Here is a 25,006-nt window from a genome sequence, read left to right on the forward strand (position 1 = left end):
CATAAACAGTCATGGATTGAGTGACCAACTTATTATTATTATTTTTTGAAGGAATCTTTACCCCTGGAAAAGCGACCCGCCATTCGATTAACAACCAGGTAATGCCAAGGTAAACAGAGGCGTGTGGAGTAAGGTAACTTGCCCAACATTTCACCTTGCTGGGAATCGAACCCAGGCCTCGGCTTGAGAGGAAGTGCTCTCACCACTGAGCTACAGGACTACACAACAGCATCCTAGTGAGAAGCTGGCTGGAAATTCTGGTTTTAGTGATTGTTCTCAATATGCAATGAAAGTGTAAAAACAACCTAATTGCTTTTGAACACACTTCCTGTTACTCAATACCATCTCACACTGAGCGAGATGCTAAACTGAATGGAGCAGCTACCTTTGTCTTTTTTTTCATCAAACCATAAAATATATAAACTTTCAGTCACTCTACACTTCCCAATCGTGTGTGCAAACACTAGTCTTTACTAGTATGTCAGTTGTTGATTGCTAATGTTCCCAGTAATCAAGGGCAACAAAAAGACTGTGGTATAGTCTGGCTATGTAATTAATCAACAGGTTACTCTTTGTACAACATTATCACAACATGAATATTAGCAGTTCTCACAGGCCTCAAAATTCTTGGTTCTGGATCCAGTTGGTAAATTTTAAGTATTAAAGGGCTTTTTTCTTGAATGAAACAAGATTGTGAAAAAAATCATTAGGTATTGCTGCAATTACCATTTTTAGGCTTCCAACCCCAAACAACCAAAATTCACTTTATTCTGTTCATCCTAGGATCTACCGACACTTGTGCACCATTCCTATTCCCCATGTACCCACACCTTTCCTTGTAACCAGGATGGCAACTTCTTAAGGGGTACAAATAAAACACTAAAAGAGATATAGTAGGAATGTGAAATGAAGGTTTTGTCGCCCAAATCCTTGTGAACAGCAGTGTTTTCAATTGTTGGTCACTATCCAATGCCTGCTACAAGATTGATTTTGGCTTAATCCCACATCCAATATTTTGCTGATAATCACATGAAGAATATCAATTGTGTGACAATTAGGTCTGTATGGGGAAGGATCAGCGGAAAAGGGTGAATGGAGGTCACCTGACTACAAACTGATCCAGAAACAATCAATTGTACAGTATCTATAGTAAAATAATGACCATGTTTCATTGTGTGTTGCACTGGCATTAAATTAACATCCATTTTAGGATAGCCTCAAGAAAGCCAAATTCCAGCTGCACTCAACTCTTATTTTCTTGTAAGTGAATAGCAATTCAACAACATTCGTGAAAAAGATATTACAGAATAGAAGCTGGAGACCAAAGCCTGTTCTGTGCAGTGGTTTCAGCAATCCTTCAGGACACAATCCCAATATTTACTCAGCATTCAATGTAGCATCTCCAGCACAGCTCACAACCCAAAGTCCCAGCACACAGATATATACATCACATTATGTGCGCACGAAGTCAGGGGCATGATGTGAGTAAAAGCTCTTATACTTAATCATGATGGTTTGTAGAAGAGTTAGAAAAGAAAGGAAAACATAATTTGAATTTCAAGAGCAGCCTGAATTGTGCAACCTAAAGCTTAGAAAATCTATAGCACTCAGTATAGTGAACTTAGTACTCCGTACAGCACTAAACTCACACTGCAGTTTACACCCCTACACTTTGTCTGCAGTTTACACTTATACTCCTACTGTCATGTGGCATCGTAGTCATTGTGGTCTCCACAACCTGGAACTAGATCTCCAGACTTATTATGGTAAAGGCATGGTGGACATGGTGGCTATCTACCCACAATACTATGAGGACATTCTGGTGAATTAAATCAAACTGGATATTTAAACAGATGACATGATTTGCAGAAGACATTCAATAACTTACACTTTCTTGGGAGAGTTTTTAAGTATGGCTTAAGTACAGAAAGTGTGTGTGTGTGTGTGGGGGGGGGGGTGGGGCATGTCCTCATTTATTTATCTACACAAAGTGCTAAGTAAACTCCACAAAGAAAGCTATTTGGTCAGTGCATACATACCACTCTACACAACTGTGGATAAGGAATCGGTACAGTTAACATGCAGGCAGTGATATCAATGGCTGGTGACACTTCTCCCATCCTCCTTCACTGCAGCCTGTGCAAGAAGCACATATCATCCTATAGGAACATTAATCCTAAATATTTTAACAGCTGTGAATATCCAACTTTTTTCTTTGCACTGGTTCAACAGCATATATTGGATGTAAACCAGTAGCAGAGGATTATATGATCCTCTTGTTCTAATAGAAAACTATGTATAACAGGCCCACAAGCAAAATATTCACATTTTCGGTCTTTGTTCAACATTCTGAGTTTTAAGCGGATATCAAACTAAATCCTTGCTAGTCTTGCCAATACCAAATCTTAAAGAATTAATACTGATATCAGCACTAGCACGATCAATCTTCATATTTGTAGTTAGGAATTTGTAGAGCAGCTCAAAGAGGAAAATTTCTGGATATCTGTCTCATCAAATCTCAGCTGATCCGCATTATGGAGGTGACTGCTGCCAATTACTTAATTGCATTTCACCCCTGAGAGGATTTACTTGGAATTTCAATAGTTAAGTTTAGAACTGTATATTGTCAGCCTGCTGAATTAACAAGAGCAGATTATTTTTCTAATTCACCAGGAATAAACTAACCCAGATCTGTGTCATGCACATTAATCTTTATCCTGGTATTTGAGGTCAGCAAAAACAACAAAAACTATCTGAGGGTTAACATTCAGAAAATATAAATAGGTCCGCTATTGAAAAGGATTTGGGAAAAATAAGTAACTCTGTTTGTAAGGCAGCTTCAGTAACCAGCTCCATGCACATCAGCTGGAAAACACCTCTGCTGTGCCATGTATGTTATGCTCACACATCAGCAAGAAGCCGTACCTTAGTACACCACACTGTACCAGCTAGTCCAGACCTCCTGATTCACACCTTGTATTGGGGAAGTTTGTGACATCTTGGTCTAACACCACAGAATAGATTTTAGTCAATATCCAGAACTCTTGGTTTTGTTCAATTTACACCAACTCAGAAACTGTGAAAATCTTACGGCCTTGCCACAACACATTAACTGACACATTAACTGCGAAATGCTTGATTAAATTTCCCTGGTACAAGGGGTGGCACTATAAGGTCGGTTTCAACATCCAATGTACTGGTGCGAGAAACCAAGAATGTTTACAGAAACACAACCAACAGTAGCCATGAAATTTTTAAATACTAAATGACACTGTTGCTCAGCCTCCCCACCATAAGGCACAGCACAGAACTCCTAGTATAGCTTTCTGCTGCCATTTTTTAATCTATAGATTTGTAAGTAATCATTTCAGCTGCTTGATCCATCTGACAATTATCGATCCACACGAGATAAACAAGCTAAAACTACAGATCATTTCGCTGGTGCAACTTGGGTGAAGAGAAAGTTTAAAGCATGCTTGGTATGATCGGAGTCTGGCCTGAAAGGACTCAGCTATTCCCAGGACAGTGACTGAAGCTGGTGAATGGTGTATAAAACATGTAGGTGTAGAATGAGTGCATATCACAGACAGCTCCAGAAGTAGAAAAATGTCCGAACATCAGAATCCAGTCATTTGGGAGAATTTCTAAAATAAGCATTGCGTAGCAAAAAAAGGAAACCCAAAGATGAAGATGGGGAGAAGCAACGGGAGGATCCCAACAATTAAACTTCAGGAGATCGGAAATTGGTGAAAAGGAAGAATTCCATCAGAAGATCCTGATTTGCACTCCCAAGGTAATCATCGGACAGGTCCTAAAAGCTAAAACCTCATCTGCTTTATCTCTGTATGCATTCTGCAGCAAACCTCAGAGGAATAGTCATCAGTAGAATGCACTCAGGCGTGTGCTCAAGTTCAAGTGAGTGAGTGCTGTTTTAAGGCAGAGTCTGTCACAGGAGAATACAACGAAAGAAGTTGCTCTTTTTCTGCTGCTCTGAGGTGATGCGGACGCCCTGGTTACTGCCCTGGGGACTGTTGCCTTCCTGGAAATATAAGGACATGGGATTAGAAATCCACTATTAAACAAATCCACCGAATCTCAGACCGAACCATAGAATCATAGAATCGTACAGCACAAAAAGAGGCCATTCGGCCCATTGAGTCTGTGCCGGCTCTTTGAAAAGAGCAATGTAATGTCAATCCCACTCCCCAGCCCTTTCCCCATAACCTGCAAACCTGTCCTCCTCAAATACCCATCCACAGCGTTTTTAAAAGTAGTTATCGAATCAGCCTCGACCACCCTTTCAGGCAATGCGTTCTAGATTCGAACAACTCGCTACGTGAAAAAATTTCTTCTCACCTCCTCGCTGCTTCTTTTAGAGACTATTTTGAATCTGTGAATTGTGGAGTCCTGTAGCTCAGTGGTTAGAGCACTCGCTTTGCAAGTGAGAGACCTGAGTTCAATTCCAGGCAGGACGAAACCTTGGGCAAGTTTCCTTACTCCACACAGAGCCTAATAATAATCTCTCCAAAAAAAATAAACAATAATAAATTGGTCATTTTCATTCCATGACTGTTTGTGGGACATTGTTGTGCGCAATTGGCTGCCGCGTTCGCCCACAAATATATAGTCAATTCACTTTACAGTGTGTTCTGTGAAGCGCTTGGGGACGTCCTCCCGACGTGAAAAGCGCTATATCAAATGCAAGGATTATTATTATTATTACAGCTTTATCTATCTGTCCTGCCACCTTCAAGGAATCCCCACCCTCTTAAGATTGTATTACTTTCTTTCTACCAAAATGCATTACCTCACATTTCTTTACATTGAAATTCATCTGCCATGTGTCGCCCATTCTGTCTATGTCTTCCTGCAGTATCATTCTCACTGTTTACTCGCCTACCTAACTTTGTGTCGTCCGCAAACTTGGAAATGGTATTCGCTATACCCAAGTCCAGCTCATTTATGTATATTAAGAAGAGCAGTGGTCCTAATACCGATCCCTGGGGAATGCCACTGTATACTTCCCTCGAGTCATAAAAGCAGCCGTTCACCACAACTCTCTGCTTTCTGTCTCCCGACCAGTTCTGGATCCGTTGCCACTGTTCCTTTTATACCATGGGCTTCTATCTTTCTTACAAGTCTTTCATGTGGCACTTTGTCAAATGCCTTTTGAAAGCCGATATAAACTACATCAACTGCACTCCCTGTATCCACCCTCTCCGTTACCTCATCGAAAAATTCTATTAGATTTGTCAGATAAGATCTGCCTTCAACAAATCCATGTTGGCTGTCCCTAATTAACCCATATTCTTCTAAGTGAAGAGTTATTCTGTCCCGGTTTATAGTCTCCAGGAGTTTCCCGCCTACTGATGTTAGGCTGACTGGCCTGTAGTTCCCAGGTTTGTCCTGTTGTCCCTTTTTGTACAGGGGAGTCACATTGGCCCCTCTCCAGTCCTCTGGCGCCACTCCTGTGTCCAACGAAGATTGAGAAATTGTGGCCAAAGCCTCCGCTATTTGTACCTGTACCTCCCATAGTAACCTTAGCTGCATCCCATCCGGACCGGGGGACTTATCTACCTTCAGCCCAAAAAAACCTTTTCAGTACTTCCTCTCTGTTTATACTTATCATATCCATTTCCTCTGCCATCTCCTCCGATACTGCGGCATTTGGTGCATCCACTTCTTTTGTGAAGACAGATGCAAAGTACTCATTTAGTACATCAGCCATGCCCTCTGCCTTCACAATAAGATTTCTGCCTTGGACTTTAATTGGCCCCACCCTACATTTGACTAACCTTTTTTCTTGATGTGTTTGTGAAATATTTTAGAATTCCCTTTAATGTTACCCGCTAACCTTTTTTCACATAATCTTTTTGCCCCTCTTATTTCCTTTTTCAAACCTCTTCTGCACTTCCTATGTTCTATTTGGTTGTCTTCTGTATCTTGGGTTTGACATTTGTCATACACCTCCTTTTTCTGCTTCATTTCAGATACAATTACCTTCGTCATCCAGAGAGGTTTAGATGCCTTGTATTGTATTTATTCTGTCCCTGAGCTATCTCATTCTTGAAGACTTCCCACTGCTCTTTAGTTGTTTTACCTGCCAATCTTTCTTTCCAGTCCACCTTGGCTCAGTCCCTTTTTAACTCACTGAAATTTGCCCTCTTCCAGTTGAGTATCCCCACCTTAGATGGATTCTTGTCTCTTTCCATATAACTCTGAATCTAATGATGTTGTGATCACTATTGCCCAGATGCTCTCCCACTGAAACCTGCTCCACTTGCCCTGCTTGATTCCCCAGAACTAGATCCAGCACTGCTTCCTTTCTCGTTGGGCTGGAAATGTACTGATCAAGAAAGTTGTCCTGTATGCATTTTAGGAATCTTTCCCCCTCCTTGCCCTTTGCGCTGTTGTTTTGTCAGTCAATGTTGGGATAGTTAAAGTCCCCCATGATCACGACTCTATTGGCCTTGCATCTGTCTGAGATCTACTTGCAGATCTGCTCATCTATTTTCTTCCCACTTTTTGGTGGTCTATAGTATACCCCGACCAGCGTATCAGCTCCTTTTTTGTTCCTTAACTTTAAACAGATAGATTCCGTTTTGGGGTCCTCCAGCGCCTCGACCCTTTCCACGGCTATAACCATATCTTTGACTAACATTGCCACATCCCCTCCCTTTTTTCCTTCCCTATCCCTCCTGAATACATTAAAGCCTTCAATGTCACCGGCAGTCATCATCAGTCACCATCAGTCACCGTGACACTAATTTCTCTGAAATTTACCTCAGCTTGTTACCTCAGAGACTTTCTGTTCCAGGGATGAGTGATTCTAGTTATGATAACAGACTTGGGAAGTTAGGAATTCCACCTCATCACCCCCAAGAAAATAATAAATTTGTACAAGTCTTTATTAGGCCACATTTCTATCATTTTGGAGATACCCTCAATGCCTTATGCGAGTGAATAACAAACCGTGAGGATCAAACACATGAATGCCTGGCTGAGAAATGGTGCAGGAAGGAGGGCTTCAGATTTCTAAACCACTGGGACCACTTCTGGGGCAGATGGGACCTGTACACGAGGGATGGTTTACACCTGAGCAGGGCTGGGACCAATGTCTTTGCAACAAGGATAACAAATGCTGTGGGGAAGCGTTTAAACTGATTTCGAGGGGGGATGGGGATCAGAATGTAGCATCAACAACAACAACAAGATTCCATTTATAAAGCGCCTTTCACGTCAGGAGGATGTCCCAAGGCGCATCAGGAAGGCGAAACGAGTTACATAGTGGACGAGGAGAGACAAATAGAAATGAAACAAGGAATAGTGCAACAAAAAGTGGAAAGAGACAAGGGAGAAATGTAGAGCGGATTAAGCCGGTCTTGGATTTAGTTCTGGGAAATGAAGTGGGGCAAGTGGAGCAGGTTTGAGTAGGAAAGCATCTGGATAACAGTGATCACAATATCATTAGGTTTAGAATAGTTATGGAAAAGGACAACAATCAATCAAAGGTAAAGACCCTCACCTGGAAGCGGGCTAATTTCAGTGAGCTAAAAAGAGACCTGGCCAAGATAGATTGGAAAGAAAGATTGGCAGGTAGGATTGCAAATGAACAATTGGAAGCCTTCAAGGAGGAGATAGTTCGGGGACAGAGCAAATACATTCCCACAAAGGGGAAAGGTAGGACAGTCAAACCTCCCTGGATGACTAAGGAAATTGGGATTAAAATAAAACAGAAAAAGGAGGCTTATGACAAATGTCAGGTCCAAAACACACAGGATAATCAAATAAAATATAGTACAAAGGAGAAGTGAAAAGGGAAATAAGAGGGACGAAGAGATTAGAGGAAACATAAAAGGGAACCCTAAGATAATTTATAAGCATATCAAGAGTAAAAGGTTAGTCGAAGGTAGCGGAAATCTTCTCGTTGAGGCAGAGGGCATGGCTGATATTCTAAATAGGTACTTTGAAACTGTCTTCACAAAAGAAGACGATGCAACCAATGCCACAATATCGCAGGCGTGTGAACAAAAATTGGATATGATAAAAATCAAGAGAGGAGGTACTAAAAAGGCTGTCAGTGGTCAACATAGATAAGTCACCCGGTCCGGACAGGATGCATCCTAGGTTACTGAGGGAAGCAAGGGTGGAAATAGCGGAGGCTCTGGCCATAATGTTTCAATCCTCTTTGGACACTGGAGTGGTGCCAGAGGACTGGATGGTTGCAAATGTTACTCCCCTGTCCAAACATGAGCAGAAGGATGAACCTGAGAACTGAAGGCCAATCAGCCTAATATCAATAGTAGGGAAATTTCTGGAGACTATAATCCGGGACAATATAAATTCTCACTTAGAAAAATACGGTTTAATAAAGGACAGCCAACACAGATTTGTTAAAGGCAGATCGTGTCTGACAAACCTAATAGAATTTTTTGATGAAGTGACTGAGAGGGTGGATGAAGGTAGTGCAGTAGACATAGTTTATCTAGATTTTCAAAAGGCATTTGACAAAGTGCCATATAGTCTCTCTTCCCAACCATGTCTGCAGTCTGTCTATGATTACAGTGGTGAGACATCACCTTGTTGACGAGTATCAACAAGATAATAATAATCCCTCCAAAAAAACCAAAAAACAATAATAAAAAAAAAATTGGGTCATTTTCAATCTACGACTGTTTGTGGGACATTGCTGTGCGCAATTGGCTGCCGCGTTCGCCCACAAATATACAGTCAATTCACTTTACAGTGTGTTCTGTGAAGCGCTTTGGGACGTCCTCCCGACGTGAAAAGCACTATATCAAATGCAAGGATTATTATTATTATTATTATTATACGAGACTTATAAACAAAACAGAAGCCCACAATATTAAAGGGACTGTGGCACTATGGATCCAGAGGTGGCTAGGAGACAGAAAGTAGAGAGTGGTAGTAAACAGTTGCTTTTCTGACTGGAGGGAGGTGTGTAGTGGTGTCCCCCAGGAGTCGGTATTGGGACCACTGGTCTTTCTGTATTAATGATCTGGACCTGGATATAGGGAGCACAATTTCCAAATTTGCAGACGATGCTAAGCTGGGAAAAGTAGGCAATGGTGAGGAGGACAGCATCAGACTCCAAGAGGACTGAGACTGATTGGTAAAATGGGCAGAAACATGGCAGATGAGGCTTAATGTGGAGAAATACGAAAGGGTGCATTTTGGTAGGAAGAATGAGGAGAGGCAATATAAGCTGATGGTACAATCTTAAAGAGGGCAAATGAACAGAGAGACCTGGGGGTCCACATAAGCAAATCTCTGAAGGTGGCAAGACAGGTAGATAAAGCTGTTAAAAAAGCATACGGGATACTAGGCTTTATAAATAGGGGCATAGAATACAAACGTAGGGAGGTTATGTTGAATGCTGGTTAAGCCTCAGTTGGAGACTGCAATCCGTCCAGTTCTGGGCACCGCACTTTAGGAAAGATGTTAGGGCATTGGAGAGGGTGCAAAGGAGGTTTACCAAGATGGTAAGAGGAATGAAGGACCTTAGTTATCAGGAGAGGTTAGAGAAACTAGGCTTATTCTCCCTGGAGCAGAGAAGATTAAGAGGGGATTTAATAGAGGTTTTCAGGATCATGAGAGGATTTGATAGGTTGTTTCCAACTGGCATGTGACTCAGTAACCCGAGGACACTGATTTAAGTTAGTTGTTAAAAGAAACAGAGGGGAGGTTAGGAATTTTTTTTTCACCCAGCGAGTTGTTCAGTTCTGGAATGCATTACCTGAAAGGGTAGTGGAAGCCGATTCAATAACAATTTTTAAGAGAGAAGTAGATGGGTATTTGGGGAGGACAGGATTGCAGGGCTATGGAGATTGAGTTGGATTGCTCTTTTGCGGAGACAGACACGATGGGCCGAATGTCCTCTTTCTGTGTTGTATGATTCTGTGATTCTATAACTTGGAGGAAACACAGGCCTTCTGCGCGCCCCCCACCCCAAACCCTCCACACTATCATAGAATCATAGAATATTACAGCTCAGAAGGAGGCCATTTGGTCCATCATGCCTGTGGAGGCTCTTTGGAAGAGCTGCCCAATCAGTCCCACTCTCCTGCTCTTTCCCCACATCCTTGCAATTTTTTTCCTTTTCAAGTACCTTCCAATTCCCTTTTGAAAACTGTCATTGAATCTGCTTCCATCACCCTTTCAGGCTGTGCATTCCAGACCGTTAACAACTCTCTGTGTAAAAAAATTCTCCTCATCTCCCCTCTGGTTCTTTTGCCAATTATCTTAAATCTATGTGCCCTGGTTACTGACCCGCCCGCCAGTGGAAACAGTTTCTCCTGATCTACTCTACCAAAACCCCTAATAATTTTGAACATCTCCATTAAATCTCCCCGTAACTTTCTCTGCTCTGAGGAGAACAATCCCAGGTTCTCCAGTCTGTCCACACAAGTAAAGTCCCTCATCTCTTCTGGTAAATCTCCTCTGCACCCTCTCCCAGACTTTGATCTCCTACCTAAAGTGTGTTGTCCAGAATTGGACACAATAGTACAGCTGAGGCTTAACCAGTGACTTATGATGGTTTAGCAGAATTTCCTTGCATTTGTACTCTATGCGTCTATTTAGAAAGCCAAGGATCCCATATGCTTTTTTCAGAGCTCCATCAACCTGTCCTGCTACCTTCAAAGACCTGTGTACTTGAACTCCCAGGTTCTCAGCTTCTGTACGCTCTTGATAAGGTACCTAATAAGGTACCTTATCAAACGCCTTCTGAAAGTCCATATACACTAAATCAACTGAACTATCTTCATCAATCCTCTCCGTTATATCATCAAAGAACTCAATGAAGTTTGTCAGACACGATTTGCCTTTAAATTTGCCATGTAGACTGTCATTAATTAATTTGTTTTTCTAAAAGTAAAAAATAATTTTGTCCCGAATTGGCCAGGTTTATCCCTCTCCCCTTTTTTGAACAGGGAGTAAGATTAGCAACCCTCCAGTCCTCAGGCACTATTCCCATATCTAAGGAGGAATGAAAAATTGTGGCCAGAGCCTTCGATAACTCCACCCTAACTTCCTTCAGCAATCTAGGAAGCATCCCATCTGGACCTGGTGACTTTTCTACTTTGAGCGCTGCTAACCTTTTCTGTATTTCCTCTCTATCCATTTGCATCCAACTTCTCTGCCTCCTCCACCTCTACGGTGACCTTGGGGGCATCCTCTTTTGTGAAGACAGAAGCAAAGTATTCATTCCGTACCTCAGCCATGCCCTCGGCCTCCACAAGAAGTTTTCCATTTTGGTCCTTAATAGGGCCACCCCCCCTTGCTTTGACCATCCTTTTACTTTTTGTGTTTATCTGTGACCTAATGTCTGGAACTCTCTTGCCTCAATTCTTCTGCCTCCCCATCTTTATCTATCTTTAAATCCCACCTTAACAGCTACCTCTTCAAATTCCCTTACTTGGTATACAACTCTGCCACTATACAGCGCTCTGGCATGAAGGGAGCTACAAAAATCCGGTCACAAATTGTTGACGTAAAGTCCACAAATTATTTTAAAAAGTAACTATACAGATGCTTGAAGATGAGGAATGTTATAGGGTGTGGGGATTGACCTAGAGAGTGGGATTAGACTATAGCTGCTGTAGTGAACATACAACGCAGACTTGATGAGCTGAAGGACCAATTCTGTGTTGTTATACAGGGCAACCCAGTTAGAATAATGGTCCATTATGCAATTGGCCATGAACTCGAACATTTTGTTAGCTCTAAATCCCATCTTTGAAGCATGATGACAGTAAATGAAGCACACAGTGCAACGTAACCAATACATGTCACCAAATATCAACTGGTAATGTTACCACAGGAAGCACTAACCAGCGGCTGCTCAAGTACATTATAAGGTGGGCTGGGATCTTATGCACCCCCTAGATCTGCCTTAAAGCATGTATTTTATAATCTCAAAGTCGTATCCCTCATCTGGGGAGATAATCCAGCACCAGCCTTTGTCAATCCTTCTGAACCCGGTGTGCATTCTGCCTTAAACAATGCTCTGACATATATTTAAGTATTGGAGTGGAAGGCAGCACATTTAATATTTGATACTGTATAGACACATACCAATTTCTTGTCCATTTTTGCTTTGATGTCTCTGGCAAGAGTGAAAAAAGCCTGCAAGAGGTAAAAATAAAAAACGTTAATTATCCACCTGAGAAAGAACAAGTTAAAGAACAACACAAATGCTCATCACAAATGCTAATAATAATGAAATTGGTTACTTGAATCCACGGCTGTTTGTGGGATGCTGTTGCATGCAATCGGCTGCCGCGTTTCATCCAAAAAATATACAGTGTATCTGTGAAGCGCTTTGAGACGTCTTGAAGACGTGATAAGGCGTTATATCAAATGCAAAGATTATTATTATCAGTTTAAAATAACACTCCTTGATATAGTGCTTATAACATCCAAGTGTTCAAAACTGCTCTACATAATAAATTGCAGCTGATTTGCACACACCAGGTCCACAAACAAGGCATATAATAAACATAATCCTTACATCTGATACAGCACCTTCATGTTAGAAGAACGTCTCAAAATGCTTCATAGAATTTACTATAAAGTGACTACTGTGTAGCAAACACAACCAATTTGCAGCAATCTCCCGCAATCAACCATTAAGTCAGGGACGGGTAAATATTTTGGCTGGCGGGCCGCTTCACAAGTTTTGGTAAACTCTGCGGTCCACACACTTAATATAGATGCAAATGCTTAATAATAGCTCAAAATCAAGTCTTGTACACTTACACTTGTACATGCATAAAATAAAGTCTATATAATGGACATTCATTAAAATTAAATAAGAACAACTCATTGAGCAGACATTTATTCGATATTTATTCACATATTGATGAGAATGTGAGAAGCTCACTCAAAGGGATGAAAGAATTAAAGCGTTGATGTGCCTTAACCAGACAGTTGAAGTCAAGCATTGTCTCCATTATTGCAATGCGGAGAACTGCTGCAAGTTGGTCATCAGTCATCACAGATCTATGCTTTGATTTATTGAATTTCATCACAGAAAATGTCTTCTCACATATGTATGTGGATCCAAACAGCACAAGCTTCCTCTGGGCATGAGTCTTTATTTTTGGAAAGGTCTATTCATTAAGAGAAGCATAAAAACTGGGAAGCGGCACTGATTTGAATTGCTCCGCAAGCAATGGATCACATTGCAGGTCAATAAACTCAAGTTGGAGGTCAAATGGGGCTTTGTCAACATCAAATGAGAAAGGTGAAAAGACCAAAAACAGGTCATTTTCGATCAAATTGAATCCTGGAATCGGCGAGAAAATTCGGTATGAAAGTCAAGTAGTGACGAAGTCTACTTTTTATGGCTTTGATCGCAAACAGTAATCTGCTGCAAAGTTGGAAAGTGGGCGAACAGCCTGTTTCCTATCTGATGTGATAAAATAAATAATTTTGTCATAAATGACTTGACACTGCAATACAAATTATGCACAATAAAAACCGTTGCAGTTTTGAATTCAGTTCATTTATGTGGCCCATGATATCAACGGCAAATGCGAAATCAGAGCCAATTCGCATCATTCAGCTGTGGGAAATCTGAATCTTTTTGTTTTATGTCCAAAAATAAATCAATCTCTTCTCAGTTCCACACTCTTTTCAAGACCTTTCCTAAAATAAGCAATCTTACATTCGTGTGATACAGAACATTCGTTTGCTCGGATTCCAATTCCTCAAGCAGAGTTACAGATTACCTGTGGTTTAATCCCCTTGCTCGAATGTAGTTGATCACTTTCGTAACTGTCCACGACATTGTTTAGTTTTAGAACACTCTTACAGAGGACTTCTTGGTGGATAATGTAGTGTAGAAAAACAATATTCTGTTCTGGATTTGTTTCTTTGACTTGATCTGGAATTCTTTTCAGTGACCCAACATTTCTACTGTCAGATTTGGGCTTCCATCAGTGGTCACATTGACCAATTTTTCCCACTCCACTCCTAATTTTAAGATACATTTATTTACTGCCTCCAAAAAGTCTTCTCCAGTTATCGTATCTTTCATTGACTGCATTGATGCCAATTCTTCTGTGAGCTCAAAATGTCTGGTGATACCTCGAATAAAAATTATCAACTGGGCTGTGCCTTTGACATCACAACTCTCATCGAGTGCCAGTGAAAAACATGCAAAATTGCTTACTTTATTTTTATAACTGCACTGTTTTTATTTTCTTTATTTAATTTTTTAATTTATTTTTATTTTATTTATTTTAGTTGTTTGATTTTTCACCCACACTGGTAAACAAATACTTAGAAGTCCATTCTTTGTTAAATATTCGTCCTTCAGCGTCCACTTTTCGCTTCTTTGATAAACTCAATTCGAATTAACGTCCTCTTCAGTGAAAAGTATTGCCGAGGTTACCACGCGTGTTTGAAAATTTGCCAATCCATACATTTCTGACATCAGCCTGATTCAACACTTAAGGGAGCTGCGCACAACTAAGCCGTGTGATTGGCTGATGTTCCTGATCTGATTCAAATGCGAAACTTGTGTGACTTTCTGGGATTGAATGAACTATAATTGTTTCTATTGCTGGACACAATGACGGGCCGGAGAGAATCATTTGGCGTTCGGATATGGCCCGCGGGCTGTATTTTGCTCAACCCTACATTAAGTGAATGACCAATTTTAACCGGGGGAATCTTGTCAGGCCACTGGGAGTAACTCTTCTTTTTTGGGTCGGCTGCACGTCTGACAAATGCAGAAACTCATCACCGTGCTTTAAGAATATCCAAACCAAATAGAGTTCCATGATAACAGCTTTTAAGAGAGAACTGGATAGGTCTGGGTTTGCAGGGTTATGGGGAGAAAGCTGGTGATTGGGGTTAGTGAAAGTGACTTGCTCTGTCAAAGAGCCAGCACAGACTCGATGGGCTGAATGGCCTCCTTCTGTGGCATAACATTCTATGAATCTATGAATACATGGAAATTCTAGAGATATTTATTCAACTGGATTGTGCACTCCTTCCTTGGAGGGATCCAGCTTGTTTTTCTAATTCTGTTGGCAAGAGCAAAAGCTTGGTGACCACAGTGTACGAATTGGAGTCAAACCAGTTAAAACTGCACAGCTTGAAAGCGGTGTCTGCCAAGCGTTCCCACTGCTTGTCCAGCTAGCACTGGCTACATGTAATAATTCTCAATCCAAAGCCTCCGTGCGTTAGTAAATTTCTTTATGCAATGCAAATGCAATGAATATTATTATTTATTGTCAACTCAGAGCACTCCAACTGATGTGTCCCACTCCCAATGTCCTTTTGTACTTCCTGTCGTTACCTTATTGGCTCTGTCATAGCAACTGGAGCATGTTCTGTCTTTCTATAATTAATCAAAATGAATAACTAATTAATTAATAATTAATGGCTGATCTGTACTTGAAGTGAAATTACTCGCCCTTGGCCTGTTTCTGGCCTAACAAATATCTATCCACCTCAGTCTTGAAAATGAAAATGAATCTAGGATCCACAGCCTTTTGGGGGGAGAGCTGCAAATTTCCACTAGCCTTTGGGTAAAAAACTGCCTCCTAATTTCACTCCTACACAACAACAACTTGCATTTATATAGCGCCCTTCACTCGCAATATTCCCTTCAAGTGGAATCCTGTGGTTAGAGCATTCGCTTTGCAACTGAGAGACCTGAGTTCAATTCCAGGCAGGTCAGGGCGAAACCTTGGGCAAGTTTCCTTACTCCACACGCCTAATAATAATTCCTCCAAAAAAACAAAATAATAATAAATCGGTCATTTTCAATCCATGACTGTTTGTGGGTTATTGCTGTGCGCAATTGGCTGCCGCGTTCGCCCACAAATATACAGTCAATTCACTTTACAGTATATTCTGTGAAGCGCTTTGGGATGTCTAGAAGACGTGAAAAGCCTATATCAAAATGCAAGGATTATTATCATTATGGTAGGAGCCGTGGTAGGAGGAAAGGGTGGTGAGGGAGGCATGGGGGGGAGAGGGGGGAAGAGGAGGAGGAGGCAGTCAACTGGATGTTGTCGATCTTGGGAGAAAAAAGATGTCCAGGACCTCTTTGTACTTGATGTCTGAGGTGAGGATCGAGGATACTTGAGAGGGAGCATGGAGGAGGTGCTGGGCAGTGGAGAACAGGAATTTGGGGATATTCTTGACCACGAGGATAACCTGTGAGAAAGAGGTTTTGGCTTGAGAGAGGAAGAGGTGGTTAAGTATGAAGAGTCACAGGTACCAGTGAATCGTGAGGCTGGTTTGGTGCCATCTGTGCTTGAGCAGCTGGGTTTGCGATTTGAGAGAATAGAGATGACAGTTTTACCAGGGAGAGCAAGTGGGTTTGGAGATGGTCTTGGGGAACGAGGGAATTAAAGGTGGAGGAGAGGTGATCGTTTAGTAGCTTGACGGCTGCATCAGGAACGTTGTGGGTTGAAGGCCAGCAGGAGAGAATGTTTAATGAGAGGGCGTCTGTGAGGGACTCGGGCAGAAGCTTTTTCCATGGGCAGAAAAGGATGGTGGAGGACTTGGAGGAATGGAGGGGGATGAAGAAGTGGTCAGAGATGGCCTCTGCCATGACCACTGGCACCTGGAAATGTAGCCACTTCAAGTCACATTAATTCTTTTCTCACCACCTACTTTAACATCTACATGTCCTATCCAGCTTTCTATGTTCCGTGCTGAGATAATATTTTATCTGGGGGAATCGATATTCCTATCAATTTTCCCTCCACTGCAAATACTAAGGCACAATATTTATTAATATTCTCTGCTGTTGGTTTATGCTCAGTTCCCATATAACCTTTCTCAAGCAAGCCTTATGGTTTTAGTTGGTGAAACTGCAGCAGTACACTCTGGGGTCCCCAAGGAAAACTCTTGCCAACCTGTGCCTAATGCTCCCCAGAATTAAGTATGCAAACCTGGAATTCCCATGTACAGGTACGATACATGGAACTTTGTTTGGTTTGGATGTTCTTAAGAATGGTAATGGGTTTCTGCACTGTCAGACAACTGGCTAACCAAAAAAATGTGCATATCCCATCAATATTTCTTTCTAGGACCTACACAGCCTCCTCTGATTCCAGTTTCTCCAACTTGGTTTTATCTGCAAATTTATCTTACAAGGAATCATAGTAATTCATAGCATAGAAGGCTATTTAGCCCAACACGTCTGTACTGGCTCTTTTCAACAGCAATGATATATAAATATATATGTGGAGTCCTGTAGCTCAGTGGTTAGAGCACTCGCTTTGCAAGTGAGAGACCTGAGTTCAATTCCAGGCAGGGCGAAACCTTGGGCAAGTTTCCTTACTCCACACGCCTAATAATAATCCCTCCAAAAACAAAAAACAATAATAAATTGGTCATTTTCAATCTACGACTGTTTGTGGGACATTGCTGTGCGCAATTGGCTGCCGCGTTCGCCCACAAATATACAGTCAATTCACTTTGCAGTGTGTTCTGTGAAGCGCTTTGGGACGTCCTCTCGACGTGAAAAGCGCTATATCAAATGCAAGGATTATTATTATTATTATTATATGGAGTCCTGTAGCTCAGTGGTTAGAGCACTCACTTCGCAAGTGAGAGACCTGGATTCTATTCCGGCAGGGCGAAATGTTGGGCAAGTTTCCTTACTCCACATGCCTCTGTTTGCCTAACAGTAAATAGGAACCCAGTTGTTAGTCAATTGGCGGATCGCTTTTCCGGGGATAATAATCCCTTAAGAACACTGGTTGGGTTCAGCTAGAGACTGTGTACAATTCTGGGCACCACATTTTAGGAAGGATGTCAAGGCATTGGAGAGGGTGAAGGAGATTTACCAAGATGGTACCAAGAATGAGGGACTTCAGCTCTGAGGAGAAGCTAGAGAAGCGAGGGTTATTCTCCTTGGAGCAGAGAAGGATAAGAGGAGACTTAATAGAAGTTTTCAAAATTGAGGGGATTCGATAGGGTGAACAAGGAGAAACTATTCCCACTGGCGGGTGGGTTTGTAACCCGAGGACACGGATTTAAAATAGCTATTAGAAAAAACAGAGGGGGGTGAGGAGAAATGTTTTCACACAGCGAGTTGTTAGGATCTGGAATGTACTGCCTGAAAGGCTGGTGGAAGCCCGATTTGATAACAACTTTTAAGAGAGAAGTAGATAATTATTTGGGGAGGACAAGTGGAGAGTGTGGGGGATTGGGATTGATTTGGATAGCTCTTTTCAATGAGCCGGCACAGACACAATAGGCCGAATGGCCTCCTTCTGTGCTGTATAATTGCAGTGCTGTAGCTCAGTGGTTAGAGCACTCGCAAGTGAGAGACCTGGGTTCGATTCCTGGCAGGGCGAGACCACCTTGGGCAAGTTTCCTTACTCCACACGCTTGATAATATTCACTCAAGAAAAAAGATAATAAAATATTGGTCACTCAATCCACGACTGTTTGTGGGACACTGCTTTGCGCAATTGGCTGCCACGTTTCACCCCAAAAATACAGTCAATTAACTTTCCAGTGTATTCTGTGAAGTGCTTTGAGACGTCTACAAGACGTGATAAGCCGCTATATCAAATGCAAGGATTATTATTATATAATTCTATGATTCTATAAGAAAAAACAATAATAATTTGGTCACTCAATCCACGAATGTTTGTGGGACACTGCTGTGCATAATAAGCTGCCGTGTTTCGCCCATAAATATACAGTCAAATCACTTTACAGTATGTTCCAGAGTTTTGAGAGGTAGTGGCTGAAAGTGCGACCTCCCATGGTGGGGCGGAGGATTTGAGGGACGAGGAGAAGGCCAGTGCCAGTTGAGTAGAGACGACAGGTGGTGGACTGGGGAATGAGGAGATTGGAGAGGTAGGGAGGTGCCAGGAAGGGAAGGGATTTAAACACAAATGTGATGATCTTGAAGTCGATTTGTTCGGTGATGGGGAGCCAGTGGAGCCTGGGCCAGAACTGATGAGAAGTGGGTACGGAGTTTGGCCCAGTTAAGTATGCGAATGAGCATATTGAATGAGAATATTATTATTAAACACAAGAAATAACAACAATAAAATGTTTTCTCTCAACATAGATATAAGCCTATTCAGCCCAGGTGTGATAATATTTTTAAATTGAAAAGCTCTCGACGTGTGAAAAAAATGCTGTCACAATTAGTCAACAACAGGCCCCATGATGCTTCCACTCTTAATCTGGCTGAAACCTTAAGATCTCAAATTGAATGAGTCCTTCTGAAGCTTCCCAGAAAATTCTTTGCTGGGATCAAGGAGAGAGAGAGAGAGAGAAGAGGCCTAACCTGATTATTTAATGTACCTTGAAGAAAGCAAAACAAGAAGTCAGAAAAACTTTCAATTTTTGCTATATTTAATTATTTTACTAACTACTTAAATCTAAATTCATAAGATTCGCATAGCATTCAGAATGAAAAGCTTCTGACTAGACTGCCCTCCAAGTTTTGCCAATGAACCAGGTTGGCTGGTTTGTCATCAGCAATGCTTTGGAGAATTACGAAATCTCAAAGTGGGCAGCAGGAGCTGTTGGATATTGCTTTAATGACTTAATTGGTAATTGGACATTGACAATGAGAAGCAAGCATAAAAGGCTTCCGGGAAAGTGACCGGGCAGATGATGGAAGAGAGGGTAAAGTTTAAATAAAGGAATAAGTGAATGTAAACTGTTCTAGGTTGACAAACATTACAGTTTTGAGATGAGGGAAATAAAATAGATAGCGAGGGGTCTTATATCAGGCTAGGCCTGAGGAAACTGGAGAAAGGATGGGCAAAAGCCTGAGTTTTTACTTGCTTAGGAAAAACTGGGTTAAATTTTTGCCTAGTCATGGGGATAAAGAGGAGTGGGAAGGTGAGGGAGAAGATGGAGAATAGTGTGGAAGAAGGAGAAATAGAAGATTTTTTGGAGAGGCACTGTGTAGAGGTGTTCAACATAAGGTGGCACAGACATGATGGGCTGAATGGCCTCCTTCTGTGCTGTATAATTCTATGATAAGGGAGATAAGATGATGTGGCAAGTGAAATGCGAGGACTGTGACATGTGGGAGTTAATGGAGCTCAGTCACCCTGAGCCCGGGCGACTTCATCTGCAGCAAGTGTCTGCAACTCAGGAAGCTCCAGGTGATAATGGCACCCCTGAGAGAGGGGTGATGGGGCCTTGGGCTTCAAACTTGTACAATGCATGTGAAGATTTGATGGATCAGGAAGTGGCCACACTACAGTCCCCGAGGGTTCTGACGGAAAATGACTGGCTGACTGTCCGGCATGGTAGGAAGAGGGGACGAGCAGGGCAGAATGCCCCCAGTAGTGTAGCACTCTCAAATCGGTACTTTGTACTGAACATTGTGTTGATATCTCCAGGGAGGACAGTAAAAAACGATTGGTTGAACAGGAAGACATAGGTAACAGGAGCAATGCTGTTGTCATAGGGGAAACAACAGTGAGAGATATAGACAGACGTTTCTGTAACAGAAGACGGGAGTCAAGGATGGTATGTTGCATCCCTGGTGCAACAGTCTTAGACATCGTGGAATGGGTGGATAAACTTCTTCAGGGGGAAGGGGAACATCCAGAAGTGGTGATCCAGGTGGGGATCCATGATATCGGTAAAAAAAAGGGCTGAGAAGCTCAAGGGAGAATATCAAAAGCTGGGGAACAAACTAAAGAATAGAACATCCAATGTGGTGATCTCTGGATTACTCCCTGTGCCTCGGGCAAATAAATACCATAACGACAGGATCAAGCACATGAATGCTTGGCTGCAGAAATGGTCAGAAAAGAGGGCTTCAGGTTTCTGGATCACTGGGACCAGCTCTGGGCCAGGTGGGACCTGAACCATATGGATGGGTTACACCTAAACAGGGCTGGGGCGAATGTGCTTGCAGACAGGCTAACTAATGTTGTTGGGGAGGGTTTAAACTAGTTTTGAGGGAAGGGAATACAAAAAACAAAGAGCTAGAAAATGGAGAAATAAAACAGGGTGGGGGGAAGTGCAGAACAGGTCAAGTCGGTCTTGGAGTACATGTGCCTAAATGCACGGAGTTTAGCAAACAAGATTGGTGAGCTGCAGCTCAAGTGGTCATCGGGGGATACGATGTAGTAGCAGTAACAGAGACTTGGCTGAAACAAGGACAGGAATGGGAGCTGCATATTCCAGGCTATAATGTATTCAGGAGGGATAGGGAAGGAAAAAAAGGAGGGGGTGTGGCAATGTTAATCAAGGATACGGTTATAGCTGTGGAAAGGGTCGAGGCGCTGGAGGGCCCCAAAACGGAATCTATCTGGTCAGAGTTAAGGAACAAAAAAGGAGCTGTTACGCTGGTCGGGGTATACTATAGACCACCAAATATTGGGAAGGAAATAGATGAGCAGATCTGCAAGCAGATCTCAGACAGATGCAAGGCCAATAGAGTCGTGATAATGGGGGACTTTAATTATCACAACATTGACTGGCAAAACAACAGCGCAAAGGGCAAGGAGGGGGAAAGATTCCTCAAGAAGGAAGCAGTGTTGGATCTAGTTCTGGGGAATGAAGTCGGGCAAGTGGAGCAGGTTTCAGTGGGAGAGCATTTGGGCAACAATGATCACAACATCATTAGATTCAGAGTGCATATGGAAAGGGACAAGGAACCATCTAAGGTGAAGATACTCAACTGGAAGAGGGCAAATTTCAGTGAGTTAAAAAGGGACCTAGCCAAGGTGGACTGGAAAGAAAGGTTGGCAGGTAAAACAACTAAAGAGCAGTGGGAAGTCTTCAAGGATGAGATAGCTCAGGGACAGAATAAATACATTCCCACAATCGGGAACAGAACTCTGCAGCCCGTGTCCTCTCCCCCACCAGGCTCTGCAACCCTATCACCCCCACCCTCGCCCAACTCCACTGGCTTCCCATCATACAGAGGATACAGTTCAAGATCCTTGTCCTCACTTTCAAAGCCCTCCATGCCGTTGCTCCCCCCTACCTGTGTGACCTTCTAAGCCCTACCAACCCGTTTGCTCCCTATGCTCAGCTGGCTCCGGCCTGCTCCACGTCCCCTGCCTCGCCTGCTCACCATTGGCGGGTGGGCTTTCTGCCACTCTGCCCCCACCCTCTGGAACTCCATACCGCAGTTCCTCCGCCTTGCCCCCTCCCATGCCTCCTTCAAGCCCCGTGTCTTTAGTCACCCTCCACCCACTCCATCCTCCCTGATCCCGAACCCCAGCTCGGATCCGAAACACTGATTGTCCAGCGCCTTGGGACGTCTTCCCGATGTGAAAGGCGCTATACAAATGTATTTTTTGGTGGTTGTTGTAAAAGACGTTGTTCAATCAAACAATTCTTCATGGTTTCAGACTCCTGTCAGTGGAGGAAGGCCCTTCAGGTCATTTGCAAAATTCAGAACCAAGCAGTGAAATGCATTTGTGGTACAAAGGGGAAGGAGGGCTGCAGCCTATAGTGACCTGGTGCTTAGTATGCTTGAGGCAGAGTTAGGTTAACAGTGATATGACTATTTACCAAAGCCTCTCATTTTAAACCCTGGATTAATCCATTTATTTTGAGTAAGCCTAGTAAGTTCTGAGTAAGCATTATTCTGCCGCAGCAATCAGGATTATTACCAATGTCAAAAATATCACAAACAAATGTTACTCAAATAATTGTCTCCTGCTCTAACTTAGGCAGTTTGGTTTGAGTGAGCATTGGACTTTGAACCTCTAGAAAATTCAGTGACTGGTACGTTACAAGCTGTCCTATACAGGTCCTAACGCCACACTGAGGACACATAATAATAATCCTTGAATTTGGTATATTGCCTTTTATATCAGGAGGACGTCCCAAAGCACTTCATGGGCTATACTGTAAAGGGCAGTGGTATGTAGAGAGGTAAGCAGAATAGGAAGCAGAGAGCAAGGCTAAAAGGTTTGTTTTCTAGTTGGCGGAAGGTAATTTGTGGGTTGCTGAAGAAAGGAGAGCTTGAGCAAAAGGAAAGCTTAGGTAAAATATTTTCACTCAAGAGTTGTTGGGGCCTCTCCTTTTTCCCCATATATTAATGACTTAGACTTAGATATAGGGTATATAAAGTTTGTGGATGATACCAAGATAGGAAGAAAGTGAGGAGGCTGCAAGAGGACTTAAATAGATTAGTACAATGGGCAGATCAGTGGCAGTTCAAGTTTAATGTGAGGTGATTCATGTTGGTAGAAAATATCAAGGGAAGTTATACAATGAATGTCTGTTATCTGCAAGGAGCAGAGGAGCAAAGGCAATTGGGAGAGCAGGTACATGAGGGCCTTGAAAGTGGCAGCTCACATGGAAGGGGCTGTGAAAAAGTTTGTAGTATTCTGGGTTTTATGCCCAGGGAAGAGAGCAATAGTTGGTTAGGCCACAGCTGGAGCACTGCACCCAGCTTTGGGCAACTCACTGCAGGAAAGATGGCAAGGCCTTGGATGGGGTTCAGAGGAAATTTACTGAGATAATCCCAGGGATGAGGGGCTTTAGTTATGATTGGAGAAATTGGCTCTATTATTGGAGCAGAGAAGGTTGAGAGGGAATAAAATTAAGGGTTTGACAGGGTAAATAGAGAAGCTATTACCACAAGTCAGAGAGTCGATGACTGAAGGCCATAGTCACAAGAAAGGAGAACTTCAGCAAAAGGAGAGCTTATGCAAAATGTTTTCACTCAAGAGTTGTTGGGATATGTATGCCCTGCCAAGGAAGTTGATAGAGGCAAAGTACATTGTAGGTTTTAAAAAGGAAGTAGAAAGGATTTGAAAGATAGGTGCTTGAAGGGGTATAGAAATAGAACAGGGCAGTGTTTGAACGAACAGCTTGCTCTAAGAGCAGATTCAATGAGCGGAATGGCCTCCTTCTGTGTTGTACATTTTCTACGATTCTAAGCAGGGTTGTTCAAGCTTAAGCATGGTGATGGGTTTTGGCATGCCCCAACACCTGTCTGACCTCAAAACAAATCCTCACCCATTGAGAGATGGTTCCACTTATAGAATGCAGAGTCAATTGTGTAACTAATATCTTGTACTTACTCGTTCGATGTGATCTGCATCTCACACTGCTATTCAGGCAAAATTCAAACTTTTTTTTTAGTCAACCGGGAAACCCATCACCATGCCAAGCTGAGATTTCCATGCATACCACCCACACATGGAAATTCCAGAGAGATTCTTGCAATGGAATGTGCACTCCTGGATGGATGCCCTGTTTACCCAATTGTGGAAAGTATCAGACACAGGTTGGCAAGAGCCAAGACTTGGGGAACCTAGACTGTGCTTTGGGGTAACAGCTGGAGTCTAACCAGCTAAAAACACATAGTTACCATTGAGAGCACTGCCTGGCAAGCTTTCTCACTGCTTGTGCAGCAAGAACCACCCTCCCAGTTAGGGCTTAGCTTGCAGGTTTAACAGGATCTGAGCGGAATGACTCCCTGCCCTCAGTGACTGGTCTGCCCTTCCAGGTCCTGTCGATGAGTCAATGCTGTCATCAGCGGTACCCTGGAATACTGCAGGACTGCCTGGCTACGAAACCAGACTAAAGACTGCCAGAGAGGGCTGGCTTGAATCTGACATTCCATTGCAAAGCATGTAACTTTTGAGCCAGTTTAGCTCCAAGGAGACCTCACATACCTCTCTCCTACAAAGAGGCGAATCACTAGATGGTCGTTCGACATCCGACAAATGCGGATTTTTTTGAGCCCACACTGGATGGATGGCAGGTACCAGGAACTCCCTGAGAGCTTCCCAGTGGGCAACACATCTCAGTATGAAATACGTGAGAGCATTGGCACCATCTTCCTTCCAAACATGATCCTGAATCCTGCACAATTTTAAATAAAAAAAGCTTCCAACCTCAGGAACCCCATATGTGTGTTCCAGACTGGTAGATGAGCCGTAAATAAAGGCTTGCCATGATGTACTTCGGGCACAACTTGTGAAACATCACTACCCATTCTGAAGTGACTGGTCACAGACAAAAGAACAAATAATTCATATTTAAATAGAAT

General features: G+C 42.6%; 1 protein-coding gene across 1 annotated transcript in view; it reads right to left on the reverse strand.

The window, feature by feature from the left end:
- Positions 1-530: 530 nt before the first annotated feature.
- rab8a (RAB8A, member RAS oncogene family) overlaps positions 531-25,006 on the reverse strand; it is a 44,206-nt gene continuing 19,730 nt past the window's right edge. The window contains exons 7-8 of the mRNA XM_007902560.2: positions 12,097-12,147; positions 531-4,039 (exon numbers count right to left, since the gene is read on the reverse strand). Of these exons, the coding sequence (XP_007900751.1) occupies positions 3,947-4,039; positions 12,097-12,147 (144 nt within the window). The 3' untranslated portion in view covers positions 531-3,946. The remainder of the gene's footprint in view (positions 4,040-12,096; positions 12,148-25,006) is intronic.

This window comes from Callorhinchus milii, unplaced genomic scaffold, assembly GCF_018977255.1.
Source record: "Callorhinchus milii isolate IMCB2004 unplaced genomic scaffold, IMCB_Cmil_1.0 Scaffold21, whole genome shotgun sequence".
Lineage (NCBI taxonomy): Eukaryota > Metazoa > Chordata > Chondrichthyes > Chimaeriformes > Callorhinchidae > Callorhinchus > Callorhinchus milii.